General features: G+C 34.3%; 1 protein-coding gene across 19 annotated transcripts in view; it reads left to right on the forward strand.

Annotated features, from left to right (window-relative positions):
- Positions 1 to 17,043, forward strand: part of Dmd (dystrophin) — a 2,094,227-nt gene that overhangs the window by 1,756,455 nt on the left and 320,729 nt on the right. For all 19 annotated transcript variants that reach the window (XM_078034984.1, XM_078034996.1, XM_078034982.1 and 16 more), the window contains one exon: positions 7,407 to 7,553. In XM_078034984.1, coding sequence (XP_077891110.1) covers positions 7,407 to 7,553 — 147 coding nt within the window. The remainder of the gene's footprint in view (positions 1 to 7,406; positions 7,554 to 17,043) is intronic.

Raw genomic sequence — 17,043 nt, forward strand, 5'->3', positions numbered from 1 at the left:
TTTTTCTCAGCAAGAGAAACAATAAGAGAGGTAAATAGGGAGCCTACATCCTGGGTACAAATTTTTACTCCTCACACTTCAGATAGAGCCCTAATATCCAGAGTATACAAAGAACTCAAAAAATTAAACAATAAGAAAACAAATAACCCAATCAACAAATGGGCCAAGGACCTGAACAGACACTTCTCAGAGGAGGACATACAATCAATCAACAAGTACATGAAAAAATGCTCACCATCTCTAGCAGTCAGAGAAATGCAAATCAAAATCACCCTAAAATACCATCTCACTCCAATAAAATTGACAACTATTATGAAGTTAAACAACAACAAGTGCTGGCGAGGATGTGGGGAAAAGGGTACTCTTGTACATTGCTGGTGGGACTGCCAATTGGTGTGGCCAATTTGGAAAGCAGTATGGAGATTCCTGGGAAAGCTGGGAATGGAACCACCATTTGACCCTGCTATTGCCCTTCTTGGACTATTCCCTGAAGACCTTAAAAGAGCATGCTACAGGGATACTGCCACATCGATGTTCATAGCAGCACAATTCACAATAGCTAGACTGTGAAACCAACCCAGATGCCCTTCAATAGATGAATGGATAAAAAAAATGTGGCATTTATACACCATGGAATATTACGCAGCACTTAAAAATGACAAAATCGTGGCATTTGCAGGGAAATGAATGGCACTAGAGCAGATTATGCTTAGTGAAGCTAGCCAATCCCTAAAAAACAAATACCAAATGTCTTCTTTGATATAATGAGAGCAACTATGAACAGAGCAGGGAGGAAGAGCAGGAAGAAAAGATTAACATTAAACAGAGACATGAGATGGGAGGGAAAGGGAGAGAAAAGGGAAATTGCATGGAAATGAAGGGAGACTCTCATTGCTATACAAAATTACATATAAGAGGTTGTGAGGGGAATGGGAAAATAAACAAGGAGAGAAATGAATTACAGTAGATGGGGTAGAGAGAGAAGATGTGAAGGAAGGGGAGGGGGGATAGTAGGGGATAGGAAAGGTAGCAGAATACAACAATTACTAATAGGGCATTATGTAAAATTGTGGATGTGTAACCGATGTGATTCTGCAATCTGCATTTGGGGTAAAATTGGGAGTTCATAACCCACTTGAATCTAATGTATGAAATATGATATGTCAAGAGCTTTGTAATGTTGTGAACAACCAATAAAAAAAGATTTTAGGAAGGAAAATTTTCAAACTCTAAGTAGCACTGTTTGCATATAAAGATATAGATATACAGGGGTGTTTGTGTGTATGTGTATACATGAATGCATGTGCATGTAAACTCATAAATGGCAGATATGACACAGTTTATTCAAGCATCCCAGAGTTTCCTCTCCTTCTGGCTGTCTAGTGTAACTACTACTATTGTGGCTTTTCTTTGATTTTTCTGGACCTTTACAATTAACAGTTATATTTCTCTGCATCTATAAGCTTCATCTTGTTTACTTTCTTCCCAATTCAGTTTAAATCCCACAGACTATATTTCCAATATATTCTGACTAAAACTGAAACCATCCTGTGCCTAAGTATTTGTGCCACAATCATTTGACAAAATGCCAAAACTGGACCAACTCTCTTTTCCATGTTTGCATGGAATACTGTTAGAAAAAAATGAGGAATTTGGGCAAATTGATTCTGCTAAAAAGTTGTGATCCTAGTCAGGCACCATGGCACATGCCTGTAACCCAGAACTTGAGATGCTGAGGCAGGAGGATTATGAGTTCAAGGCCAGCCTCAGTAATTTAGTGAGATCCTATCTCAAAGTCAAAAAGAAAAAAAGAGTGAGGAGGTAGTTCAGTGGTAAAGTACCCTAAGCTACAATCCCAAGTTTTATATATATATATATATATATATATATATATATATATATATATCCTGGGTCTCAAATTAGCCCTCAATACTATCTGGCAACATCACTACATTTCTTAGGTCAAATACCTCTCAGTCTCTATCACAACTAATTCAAATGTCCTCACTTATTCTTTTTTTCAAAAGAGAGAGGGAGAGAGAGAAAGAGAATTTTAATATTTATTTTTTAGTTTTCGGCAGACACAACATCTTTGTTTGTATGTGGTGCTGAGGATCGAACCCGGGCCACACGCATGCCAGGCGAGCGTGCTACCGCTTGAGCCATATCCCAGCCCCCCACTTATTCGTAATTCATATTTACTTTCACTGAATATTCATTGCATTCCCTGCATTGCACACTATACTGAGTCTGCTACTTCCTATTTCACAGAGGAAATAGCAGCTCTCAAAGTACAGTCCCCTTAACTTACTCTTTCTAATCTTCCCAACTAACCTCTGTACCTTGCAGTAAGAAGGGTATGTTAAATGTCAAGTCAAAATTGCTCCCTCAAAAAATAACCTTTCTGCTGAGTGTGGTGGCACACACTTGTAATCCCAGCAGCTCAAGGGGCTGTAGCAGGAGGATCTCAAGTTCAAAGCCAGCTTTAGGAATTTAGCAAGGCCCTGTCTCAAAATAAACATAAAAGAGGGGCTGGGATATTGCTCAGTGGTTAAGGACTCCTGGGTTCAATCCCTGATACTACTACTACTACTACTACTAATAATAATCATCATCATCATCATCTTTCCTTGTTAGAAAATTTCTTTCTTTAGCTGCAAAAGTGGTCGAGGACTATAATTCTGAATATACATTGAACAAACCCTTAACTATATAAAGATAAGGAAAGATATATCAGGCAATTTAATTTTATACAAAGAAGAAAAACTTGACATATGAGACTTATAGATCATTCTAAATCAGTACTTTTATATTTATAATCAGACAACATTTAATGAAGTGAAAATTCTGCCTACATGAAACTAGTCATAATAAAATTAGATTTGGTATGTTCTTTCATGGAGCACATATTCCAGATGTTTAAGTGATTCAAAGAAAACCTTCAGTATAATGGCTCCTTTCAATGTTTTCTCACTTACTGCCTCCAAACTAGAATAAAAACTAATGAAATTCTGGCATCATTTAAATAGTACATCACACTGCTCAGCTAACTACTTTTTGACATTTTATGTATAGTGTTTAATAATTTAAGCATAAATTTATGCATACTACATTAGAAGTGCTAATATTTTAAATTTAGTCAAACTGAGTATTACATTCATTTAAGTGACATGGTACCTATACTCACCCTTTACATGTTTTGTGATTCAGCATTTAGGGAGCCATATTTCTTGTTGTGTTCACTTTTAGATGTTGACAGCATATGCTACGAGCCATCCACTGGTGGAGTACAACTGCCACCAGAACCAAGGTCTAATGCCAAAGCAAACATTGATTTGACTGTCTCCTTGGTAACACTCTCCTACCTCCTTATCTTTGCATATTTTCTACCATCACTTATCTCCTTTTTCTATATTCATGTGTCTAATGCCCTCATGATGATTTCTAGCTGGTTATTCCATCAAGATACCTCCCCAAAGTGAACCTTTACCCCAAATTATACTTTATCAACATACCTCTCCATAATCAAAACTTTCATTATCATATACCTTAACAGAAATTTAAGCATTTGGATTAAATGAAATATTTGGCTTTTTTCTTAATTAGTGATAGTACCAGTAGCAACAGCATATGTAGTAAAATGATAGTAGTAGTAAAAATCCATAATAGATGCTATCTCTTCCAATTCATTTAGGACTCATACTTCAACAGTTAATGGAAAAAAATGAGTTAAAGGGGGGATCACAAAAATATGGCTTAAAACTTTAATCTAAAATTGTCACAAATATTTTAATGTTGTGTGATGGCTTTTTCTTTGAATGCAGATCCATTAATTGAATTCTCTGTAAGTCACACTGATAATATGAACTTTTTGATGTCCTCTTCTCATTTCTTTAATATAGAAAAAGTCCTTCAGAAATCATGTGAGCATTCTGAATACAGATTCCTCGTAAATTTTAGGGTTGTTTTCTTAATATTTCAGTTTTTTCATGCACACCTACTTAATAATATTCATTTTCTTTAGAAGTTTCCAGAGTAGTTGATAGAACTTGTTTTCCAAGAAATAACATTTTTTTCTCTTTAGATGACTTGTTCTTTGATTTGGGAAATCTCTAATTAAATTAGTAATTGGAGCACTAACAGTAAAAGAAAGTTTTGAGAACACATATCCAACTGACAGTTATGTACATGACTAAAAATTAATGAGAGGAGCAAGGTCATGCAAACTGTCAACCACGTCAGATATTTTTATTTTGAGACTCTTATAGACTCCAGTCTCTATGTTTTACAGAGTAAATGGAAATTGGTGAGTTATAGTTTAGGTCACTTTAGAGAACCTCAATTATCACTACTAGAAAGCAACAAGAATAAAGAAAAGAAAAAGCCATAGGATCTCTAAAGAAAAAAGAGATGGGCTAGGAATATAGCTCAGTGGTACAGTGTTTGTCTACCACAGACAAGGTCCTGGTTTCAATCTCTACTACTGCAAAAAAAAAAAGGAAGGGGGGAGGAAGAGTTTTGTGAATATTTATGAATATAGTAACTTAAATTTCTCAATCCATTTTATCCTACAAAACATTGATGCAGCATTAAAAACTGCTCAGGAGGGCTGAGGTTATGGCTTAGTGGTAGAGCATTTACCTAGCATGTGTGAGGCACTGGGTTGGATCTTTAGCACCACATAAAAATAAATAAATAAAATAAAGACATTGTATCAATCTACACCTAAAAAAAATAAAAACTTCCCAGGATTTTGGAAGAGAAAGTGAAAATTGAAAATTCTAATAAGAGACATTAAAACATGTACATTATATAAGCTAAAGGGAGCTGAATTGTAATATGACTTATTTGGAATGGAAACACAACTTAATGGCTAAGCTCTTCTCTGGGGAACAGAGATGTTTAGCACAAAGAGTTCACCTGCACTATTAACAGATTCTGTCCACTATTCTGCCATCTCCACAGTGGTTCCTATTTGTAGTTCTACCTCACATGATATTTATTTGTTGTTACTAGAAACGCATGTTATTTTCCAGAAGAGAATGGTTTCATTTGGTAATCACCATCCTTGTCCAGGTTTCCCCATTGACATTTAAGAAATCTGATTTCTAAAATTTCTATTACACAAAACAAAATCATTATGGATCATTTCCTTTTAGAGATTTGAATTCACATATATGGATTTTGACCACCTTCGTCCATGGACACTTAATGCTGATTCTTTTAATCCATGTATTTACTCATAAGGAAATAGAATAATATTTACTATCAACCCCTATAAAATGTTTTTAATTTCAGACTGATTCCTGTGGCATTCCACTGACATGTTGATTAAAGATGAGTACATAACATGAATTTTTCACACATATATCATCAGAAGGGACTCTTTATTTTTTATTACTATATACAACTCGCATACATGAAATCAATCATTTTGAAGTGTTCTATTTAGTGCTGTTTAGCATATTCACAAGGTTGTATCACTAATATGAGAACACTTTCATCACCCCCAAAAGAAATCTCCAATTTTAATATAATGTTTTAAATAAGCACATTTAGCCAGGTGTGGTGGCACATGTCTGTAATCATAATGACCCAGGAGGCTGAGGCAGGAAGATAACAAGTTTAAGGTCAACCTCAGCAAATTAGTGAGGCCATAAGCAACATAGTGAGACCCTGTCTCAAAATTTAAAAAAAAAAAACTAAAAAGGCTGAGGGTGTTGTTTGGTAGTAAAGGGTTCAATCCCTATTACCAAAAATAAAGAAGCACTTTAAAAACCACAAAATCAACAGAGTGGTTGTCACAATATCTTTTGTTTGAGAACCATACAAGAGTCATATAGTTCATACACACCACATTTCATTGATGAAATATTGAGGTTGATCTGAGAGTATAATGCCATTCCTAATTTGAATGTGTATCTGGCTTGCATTTAGCATGGGATGGCATGCAGGGTTATAGAAGAGGTCAGTGTAAACAATGGTTTTACCAACACAGTAAACCAGACAGAAATAACACCTGCCTATATCAAGCAAATGAAAATAGCACGTAGAGTCAAGTAAGTGATGTTGTCCTTGTGCACAGACATTACATTACACAAACTGTTCTAAGTGAGGGAATTTGTCCCTTAGAAATTGCTCATTGGAACATTTGGACATCATGCATCATGTTAAAGATCCATAAATGCCATCTCAATAGGGTAGATATGATGCATGATAATATCCTCCCCATATCTGCATAGGGTTCTTCTGCTCAACAGATTGTCATGATGCATTGCATCAGAGACTCCTGCTCTAGTGCTTCAGAGACAGCTGAGAAGTCCCACGGGAGCCTTCAGAAGTCATTGCTACAGGAGTAAAATACCAGGAGAACAGAAAGTTATTCCTAGTTCTTGACAAAATACCTGCGTCCCTAAATGAAACTATTTATTATGTGGTTGATATGAAATATGAATGCAATATTATATGATCGAGTGTATCTTTTTATTGTAAAAAATAAGAATCCATTTCTGGTTGTGAGATGAGTAGAATTTAGAATCTAGCCGCACCATATTTTTTACTGTTATTTTGCCAGTCCAAAATTTCTTTGACCAGGTATATGACATGATAGTTAAGAATATGCACTAGGATATCTGCATAGGTATCCTAGGTTACTCAGTTATTACATATGGGACCTTGGTGACATCTAACATCTGCAAGTCTGTTTTCTCATGTGTAAAATGAGAATTCTCCAATTATCAGTCTCATATAATTGTTTTGTAGGAATAAAATTAGTCTACATGTGGATAAAGCTTACCACAGAACTAGGAAATTAAGAAGTACTCAAAAATATTAATTATCATTAACAAATGTCCATTATTATAATACTGCCACCAAAAATGTCTTAGTCTATCTGGGCTGCTATAACAAAAAAAATTCCATAAACTGGGTTGCTATAAACAACAGATATTTATTTCTTACATTTTTGGAGGTTGTGAATCCTAGACCAAGGCACTGACAGATTTGGTGTCTGGTGAGGACCAATTCTTTAGGGATATCACCTTCTCCCTGCATCCTCACATGATTACAGGAGCTATCTAGCTCTCTGAGGTCTCTTTCATAAGGCCACTAACCCCCAAAACCACCTTATCCAAAGCTCCACATCCTAACACAATTGCCTTAGGGGTTAGGATATCTTTTTTATTATTATTACTTTTTAGGACTTCAACATATAAATTTTGGAACAATCACACATTCAGGTCATAGCACAGAATGAACATCACTGACACTAAACCCAAAAAACAATAAGATATCTTGTATTTCTTTGCCTTCAATATTTCTTTGTCTTCAATATTCTCATCTTCCAATTTTTGTCTCTTTGCTTTAATATTCTCATCTTCCAATTTGCTCTTGACTATTTTACACAGGCACTTCGGGGAGAGATTGCACCTCTAAAAGAGAATGTAAGCCACGTCAATGATCTTGCTCGCCAGTTGACCACATTGGGCATTCAGCTCTCACCATATAACCTCAGCATTCTGGAAGACCTGAATACCAGATGGAAACTACTACAGGTAGATACATTATAAGCATTGTTGTTCCTTGTTACAAAAAGATATCAAACAGCTAAAACTTACTTATAAGGAACAATGTAATATAAGTAATATCTTTATTTGATGTTCACAATAATGTTTTGTGAGGATTAGATAGTGTATATTATTTGGTAAGTTCCTATGTAAATATTTTCAAACTATTATTTATTTTGGAAATGGCTAAAAGTTGAACTTCTACATGTTGTGCAATAAATATGAAAGAGAATGCTGAATTGTGATGGAAGAATTGAATTGCTAGCAGATAGTTCCTTTGTATTATTATTTCTTGGATTCTTAAAATATCTTTTCCTTGTGAATCGTAATTTAAATAAAGTCAGTAGTTAGATATGTTCTAAAATTGTTTGAATGAAGAACATCTCATCACAAACCCATACATGGAACTTTTTCATAGGTTTTCCTAATGAATACAGGGAATAGAAATATTCTCAAGGTCACGCTTATTAGCTGTGGGACCTTGGGAAATTTACTTAACCTTTCTGTGACTCAATCTTTCATCTGAAAAAAGGGAAAATAAAATTCTCTATAGTATCAGTTTATTATAAGAATGAATAACTCATAGTAAATATAAAATGCTTGAAACGGAACCTGCTACATAGTAAACACTGTAAATTCTAGCTCTTGATGTTATTTGATTAAGATTCTTACACTACAAAGGTTTGGGAATATGATGTTTTAGTTGAGTGACCTTGAGGCCATTTAACATATCTTTTGTCAGTTTCCTCATCTTCAACACAGTTGCTGTAATTATGAATGAGCTAGTTGATGTAGAGTTCTTTGTATTTGGTTCATAGTAAGAACTCAGAAAATGGCTGTAGTGGAGGTGTCTCTGTATTCCCTATGTGTATGACAATTATTTCTCCAAACTACAAAACTGGTTTAATCACAGACTTAGGGAATCATTTTCTCTCCTTTTCCAACTTCATAGGATACAGATAGTGTGCTCCTGAGAACAGAGAAAAAAACTGAGTTTAAAAATATTTGCTGTCAAAGTTTTAATAAGAAAAAAATAATAAACCAGATTACTTTCCTATTGACAGTCCATTTAGGGGTGTGATTGAAAGTTCTGTTAAAGAATTGCTAGATCTTTAATAAAAACAAGCTCCAAATTCAAGACCTCTTGGGATCTCGTATAATTTAATTCTTCTTTTGATGGATAGTCTTGAAATATTTGTATGATATATTGTTATAAGTGGCATTGACTAAAGCCTGGCAATATAGTTAAGTGATTATATGCCATTCTCTGTCTGCTCCACAGTAGTTCAGTACTATTAAAATCTTATCAGTTTCATGGACTGGGGTTATATGTAGCTCAGCGATAGAGCACTTGCCTAGCACATGTGAGGAACTGGGTTTGATCCTCAGAATGACATAAAAATAAATAAATAAAATAAAGGTATTGTGTCTATCTACAACTAAAAACAAACCTTATCAGTTTCATCCTTAATATGTTTTTAATTTTAAGCACAAATAAGGAAAGTGTCAAAGAAAACCAATGGCCACAGTTGTTCCATTCAAGTGTTCTCAAATTATATTTTAAAATTTCTTTTAGATAGCTGAATGCCACATTTGCTTTTGAAATGTGGAAAAGATTTGTGACAGCTGCATGTAAATTTATAAATAAGGTCAAAAGATTATAACAGAAAGGAAATGTTCTTTTAAAACTTAATGCTAAGGGCTGGGGTTGTAGCTCAGTGACAGAGCACTTGCTTAGCATGTGTGAGGCACTGGATTCAATTCTCCGCACCACATAAAAATAAATAAAATAAAGGTTCATCAACAACTAAAAAAATATTTTTTAAAAATCAATGCTAAATGATCCATTCCACTTGAACTACTTATTTAGATGTAAAGTGTAAGAAAATATTTATAGCTGAATTTTATCCATTCTTTGAAATGACTAAAGACTTGGCTATAAGTATAGGGAAGAACATGTGAGGAAATTGTGTGATGGAGTAAAAAAGAGCATTGAATGAGGCCTAACTTCAAACTAAAGTTCAGTTATTCTTTAACCATGTTATCCTGGCAAAGCCAGTTACTTCTCCCAGCTTCAATCTCCTCACTTTGAAAATGAGATAATTCATTTGTCTGAAGTTACATTTGGTTCAATTCTATAATTCTGTATCTGGATATATAGAGGAGATTCACATATGACAAAATTTAGTTTAGAACCAATGAAGATGCTTCTTTTTATTCATAATACAGATGTAGCTTACTGGAATTACTTTTCAGTCTTTAAATGTTTAACCCTTTACCCCAAACCTATACATATGTTAATTCAATCAGTTTGTGGCATATGTTTCTTTTGTAGCAAATTTCACATTTCTATCTTTGAACATGATCTTAAGGATATGCTTTGAAAGTGTTTATAGTACAAAGCTGATAAGTCTGAGGTTTTGGTTTGCACATAACTGAGGCAAATTGATTCCATTATTTTTTTTTTTTTTGTGTGTGTGTGTGTGTGTGGTGCTGGGGATTGAACCCAGGGCCTTGTGCATGCAAGACAGGAACTCTACCAGCTGAGCTATATCCCCAGCCCCATGATTCCACTCTTTGACCATAATTCTAATCTAGATGTCAGTCCTTGTTCAGAAAGAGAACAAAGCAAAGAAATGATGTTTATGTCAAGTTTATTCCTATTACTGGAAGAGCCACTTATAGTCCTGTTGAGAACATTTTACATTTATAAGAATGTATATAACTAAAGCATTACCCTGCTTCTATGGTGGCAAGCGCAAGTCCATCATTGTCATGACATCGTATTTGTATAGAAATAATTTATTTTCTTACTATGCTATGTCAGTTAGCTAAAATCATGTTAAAGACTAAGAATTAGTTCATAATTCCCTCTGATAAGATAAAGAAAAATGGAAAAGCAGAGAGTTGGAGTGGTGGGAGGCAGATATAAACAAAAGAAAACAAAAATAGGCCAGACACACAAGCACATGCCTGTAATCCCTACTATTCAAGAGACTGAGGCAGGAGGATCACAAAGTCAAGGCCAGTCTGGGAAATTTAGCAAAACCCTGTCTTAAAAAATAAAAAAAGGTCTGGAGATATAGCTCAGTGACAGAGTGTCCCTGGGTTCCATCCCCAGTACCACAAGGAAAACAAAACAAACAAACCAGAAAGGGTCTTAATTTGTGGTAAAATAGTGTAATACAAGGAATAGAGTCACATGCTATCAGTTTTGTCTCTCTTGATATCAGAATATCCTGGGTTTAATCACATGATATATTAATTTTGATTTTTAAAGAAAGTCATACTGGTATTTTAGTTATACGTAAAATGGGTGAAAGTGGTGGAACCAGATTAGCAAGTATAGGTGTGTTCATCAGAAAAGTAAAGCACAGTCCCAAATGACCAATATATATAGAAATAGAATTGAGTATACAGAGCATTGCATTTTGAATCCACATATAAAAGTACAAGAGACATTGCTTATTGTTTCAAACTTTCTGTGGGAATAAAATACTATTTTCTCCCTCAGAGTGCTCATTGGTATGGATGTCACTACTTGACCATTTGACAGTGTTTATGCTATTGGAAACCATCATTTTTTTTCAGTTTTTTATTTGTTCTTTTTAGTTATACATGACAGTGGAGTGTATTTTGACATATCATACATACCTGGAGTATAACTTCTTATTTTTGTGGTTATACATGATGTTGAGTTATACTAGTCGTGTATTCATATATGATAGCATGTGACTCTATTCTTTGTATTACACTATTAATATCTCCCCTCTCTTCCCTTCATTCTCCTTTATCTAATCCAGTGAATTTATATTCTTCCCCTCCCTACCCTCCCTTGTTGTGGATAGGCATCTGCATATTAGAGAGAACATTTGGCCTTTGGTTTTTTGAGAGTTGGCTTATTTCACTTAGCATGGTATTCTCCAGTTTTATCCATTATTCAGCAAATGCTGGTAATCTCATTCTTTTTATGGCTGAGTAATATTCCATTGTGACATGTACCACATTTCTTTATCCATTCATTTGTTGAAGGGCATCTAGGTTGGTTCCATAGCTTAGCTATTGTGAATTGAGCTGCTCTAAACATTGATACAGCTGTGTCACCATAGTATACCAATTTTAAGTCCTTTGGGTATATGCCAAGGAGTGGGATAACTGGGTAAAATGGTGGTTCCACTCAATGTTTTCTGATGACTCTCCTTGTTTCTTTTCAGAGTAGTTGCACCAATTTACAGTCCTACCAGCAATATATGAATGAACCTTTTCCCCCACATTCTCGCCAACATTGTCACTTGTATTCTTGATAATTGCCATTCTGACTGGAATAAGACAAAATCTCAGTGTAGTGTACTTTTAATTTGCATTTCACTATTTGCAAGAGATGTTGAACATTTTTATATATTTGTTTACCAATCATATTTCTTCTGTGAAGTGTCTATTCAATTCCTTTGCCTATTTATTGATTGGGTTATTTGTGTTTTTTTGGTGTTAAGGAAACCATCATTTTTTTCAGTTACAAAGAATTCTCATCTACTCTCTCATTTAACCCTCACAACATTATGTATTGTGATTATAATTATATTTTATGATTAGTCAGTTTTATAATATAAGGAAACCAAGATTTAGAAACATTAAGTGGCACAACTACAGTCACATCACTTGTGTCAATCAGGATCTGAATCAGGTCTTCTAATCTACCCTTTTTTGTTTCCTCCTTTTAAAGTCCTATTAAGTTTGGACTTAACAAAGCCATAATTTAAAGCTATTTTAGCAACACACATATAAAGTACTTCATTTTTTATACTTAAATGATTCTCAGGTATATTAACTTTGAAATCTTCCTTTTAACAAACCAACGGATTAATGAGCCCAGCTCATTGTCCCCCTAAAAAATCACACTTGTAGTTTCAAATATAAAATTTTAAAGTATTATATTCCTCATTGCCTTTAGAGCTCAGAAATTGTACTAAAACCAACCAAAAGTGATTTTAATGAATTAACTCTTAAAGCAGAAGCAAAGCTAATATTTGATCAAGTAGAAATGAATATCAAAACCAATTTGGAAGAAAGTTAAAATGAGAAACCTTTTTAATTGTGAGGCAGTGCACACATGTTGAGTGGATTGGCAATGTTTTTTATTCACTGGCACAAATATTAGTATTTCTCTGCACTCATGAGTAAACCCACAGACAGCAATAGAAGCTACAAATAACTTTATCATAAGGAGTGCTTTATTGACTGGAGAGAACTTATGCAGTGTGAACCCTTGGGGAAAAAAGAATAGTATGAAGGCATTTCTAGGTATGAAGTTCTTTTTAAATATGTTAAAGAACAGTGTTATGAATTATGTATGTTTTTTAAAAGTTTCCTAAGAATTTTCCAAAGTCATACAGACATCATTATACTCCATCTGCACAGCACTGTGGTAACTTTCTGTCATAGGGGTCCAGACCCACATATTCTGTACATTCTATTCCTTCTTTGTTTCCTTCTTCTTCCATTAAGTTGGTACAGAATGAGCATCTACTGTACACCAAGCCAACATGCTAATCATTCTATTTAGTCTAAAGACAAATTGACCAAACCTTCCTCTACTACTTATGCCATCTTAAGAAAAGCTTTATAGTTGGGTTTTCTTCCATTGTTACCACCCTCTCTCCCTTTCTCCATGTTATAAACAAAAAAAATGTACATACTATTTTACTATTATAACATTGATACTACAAAATGATATTATAGCATTGATACTTTTTCAGATCTGTGGTTTACAATATCTTTAATAATTTCTCACTGGGAATTGTGTCTATATAGTCAAATTGGCAAGATTTGTGAGAGAATGTGGTGTCGTAGTTCTGGCCAATATAAATATTTGCATAGCTTCATTTTTTAGAAACTACACAAAAGTAATTTTAAAAAAATTAAAATTTTTAACTCAGAAAGTCTTTTGTTCTTCACATTGGTGAGATAGGTTTTCAAACAGGTCTTCTTTTTTTTTGAATTTTTTTTTATTGGTTGTTCACAACATTACAAAGCTCTTGACATATCATATTTCATACATTAGATTCAAGTGGGTTATGAACTCCCAATTTTACCCCAAATGCAGATTGCAGAATCACGTTGGTTACACATCCACAATTTTACATAATGCCCAATTAGTAATTGTTGTATTCTGCTACCTTTCCTATCCCCTACTATCCCCCCTCCCCTCCCTTCACATCTTCTCTCTCTACCCCATCTACTGTAATTCATTACTCTCCTTGTTTATTTTCCCATTCCCCTCACAACCTCTTATATGTAATTTTGTATAGCCATGAGGGTCTCCCTTCATTTCCATGCAATTTCCCTTTTCTCTCCCTTTCCCTCCCATCTCATGTCTCTGTTTAATGTTAATCTTTTCTTCCTGCTCTTCCTCCCTGCTCTGTTCATAGTTGCTCTCATTATATCAAAGAAGACATTTGGCATTTGTTTTTTTAGGGATTGGCTAGCTTCACTAAGCATAATATGCTCTAGTGCCATCCATTTCCCTGCAAATTCTATGATTTTGTCATTTTTTATTGCTGCATAGTACTCCATTGTGTATAGATGCCACATTTTTTTATCCATTCTCTCTGTGTGTAGGTGAGTATATCCTTATCATCTTTGAGCATAGAATCTGAACCTTTAAATATGTTGACAGATTTTGAGCATTTTACCCACACCCTTCTTTTTTCTAATGATTCTATACTAATTGCTTTATGTTATGGAGTCCCTTCTAGGTAGGAAGCCTAGGTGAGCTCTAGCATCTGCTCCTACAAATAATGTGCTCCCCGAAAGTAAGGAGAGGATATCCAAGCATCCTTTACTTCAGTTAACAAAAGTTAACCCACTGGGTTGGTTCTACTGATGTCTTCCTAGCATATCCTATTTTGATTTTTTTCTTTAACAAGGAAGATCTAAAATTCTTCTGCTTTTGATTAGACCATAGAACTTAGTCTAAAGCCATTCTCCCACAAAATATATTTTCTTACATCAGTGGTTCCCACAGTACAGTGAGTATCATGATCACCTAGAAGCCTTATTAAAACACAGATTTCTGGGTCCTACCTCCAAAGTTTCTGATTAAATAGGTCTAAGTTAGAGCCTGAAATTCTTCATTTCTAGCAAATTCCCAAGTGAGACTGATACTGCCCATCCAGGGATCATACTTTCAGAACCATTGTCCTATATTAAGCACTTGTCAGGTAGTCTAAGTTTGAAAAATTGGAAAAGCACATGATTTCTGAAACGCTTAAACTCTAACTAGGAAAACTAAGTATACACAAAGCTCCATTTTAGAGAATTATAGTGCTACAAAAGCACAGAAACCCAGACACTTAAATTTTCTTTGAGGTAGAAAGAGGAGGATAAAGGTAAACTTGGACAATGCGAGGAAACTTTTATTAGCTTCCTAGTAACATACTCTGTTACTTTGCTGCTATTTTTATTTGATATATCTGCTGACCAATATGGTAGCCACATATGATTACTGATCCTTTGAATGTCCAGTCCAAATTGAGATGAGTTGCAATATATACATATATGTGTATATATATGTTTTCAAAGAGTATAAAAATGTAAATAATTAATGTTTGTATTGGTTACATGTTACTTTGTTGTTCCTTTTGGTGTATTTGGTTAAGAAAAATATGTCACTATTATGAATTTCATTTTTATGATTATTCAGACTTGGTGTTTTTCTTGAAAATAAAAAAAAGTGAGCCTGTCACTTCAACAAAAACAACTGACAGATTTTTCTCTTTACTTTTTGAATGTGCCTACTAGAACATTTTAAATTTTGTTTGTTGCTTTTACTATAATTATATTGGATAGCAGTAGTCTAGAACATAGTTCTTAAAACCTCTGATGGCTAAGAATCCCCTGCAGAGATCGATAAAACACCCTCAGGAATTCATTTGGTAGCCTATGATTGGGCATTTCTATCAAGCTCCCAGGAGATGCTGTTATTCTATAACCATAAATAGAAATTCCTTCCCATACTGTGGATTATAGGGTTTTATAGAGAAGTGCAAAAATAGATTTTTGCATCAAGCATTGTCAGTAGCTTGAATACAAAATTGTCTTAGCCATATACCACTATTTTTATAAGCAAATCAGTAATACTATTAAACTTATACAAATGTTTATCAATTGGTCATTTTTCTCAGTTAATAGACACTAAGTAGTTCTTCTATCATGTGGGGATCCTGCAGTTTGAGGAATACTAAGAAGGGATCCACCTGGTTTAAAAAATTAGAAACCTTTCCCACTCTCCAAAACATTGCAGTAACCTGTAGGGAAAACAATTCTTAACACATTTTAAACTGTAGGTTGCTCTTATAAAAAGATTTCAACTATAACATCTAGGCAGATGTGCCCACAGGCAGGAGTCTTTATAATATAGAAAGTAAAGAAAATGAAAAGAGGAAAGAAGAATGTGTTTGTTTTTGAAAAGGTTAGGTCACTGAAGGATTTGTTGATATTAGGAATAGAATGACCCGTGAAAGAAAGACAATTAAGTTCTAGGAAAACATCTTTTCTGTGAAGAGCAAACAATCATTTATGCTTAACCTTGACTCTGTTATCTGAATAAAAAAGGAAGCCGTGAACCAGGCCCTCTAAAGAATTGACAAAGGGGGGAGGGAGTGTCAATCTAAATGCCAAGGATAGTTACACCCCTGGGAACATACTGAGGTCAAAGTGCGCTGTCAAGAATGTTTGGTTTCCAGTGTTTCTATTATGTTTACTTTATTCAAGAGGAACAATAACTGAAATTGCCCAGGTAACCTTGAAGGTAATATGGACCAGATGTTCCAAAGTCTGTCCTCCTCATCTTGGAAGAAAAAGAACAGCCTCATTTTCAAGGGCACTTTTTTTTTTTTTTTTTTTTTTACAAAAAAGGTTTCAGGATATGTAGAACTATATAGGGAGATGAATGATGTAGGGAGTGTGACAAAAAAAAGAAATTATATGTGGTACAAGATGGGAATGAAGCCATCAGGAGTCAAAAGAAATATTTAGGAGTTGAAGAGAATGAAAGGCATATTATTTTTTTCAGACATTTTAGCAAGTGAACCCAAATCATTATGAAGTATTATTTGTTATTTGATTGCTTGATATTTATATGCTACCTAATTTCTAATTTATTTTAATCAGGAATTATTTTTCTAATTCTGAAGCTATTATGGTAATCCCTATAAGAATTTTATTATTTTTTATAATGGAATGTGCCCCTATTAGATGTGTTTAAACAGCAAATTTACGTATTGATGTGCATTTATTTGTTTTCCAATATCCTAATTCCTTTCTGAGTATTTAAAATTGTCATATTGCTCATGTTTTCTTGTCCTCCCTTATTTTGCAACTGATGTTTGCCCTTGCCTCCAATTTCTCACTGCTTTTTTCTTTCTTCTTTTAAGTGTTCTCTCTCCAGTCTGACCTCTCCTGCCCTGGAGTTTGACCC

This window comes from Ictidomys tridecemlineatus, chromosome X (assembly GCF_052094955.1).
Source record: "Ictidomys tridecemlineatus isolate mIctTri1 chromosome X, mIctTri1.hap1, whole genome shotgun sequence".
Classification (NCBI taxonomy): Eukaryota; Metazoa; Chordata; class Mammalia; order Rodentia; family Sciuridae; genus Ictidomys; species Ictidomys tridecemlineatus.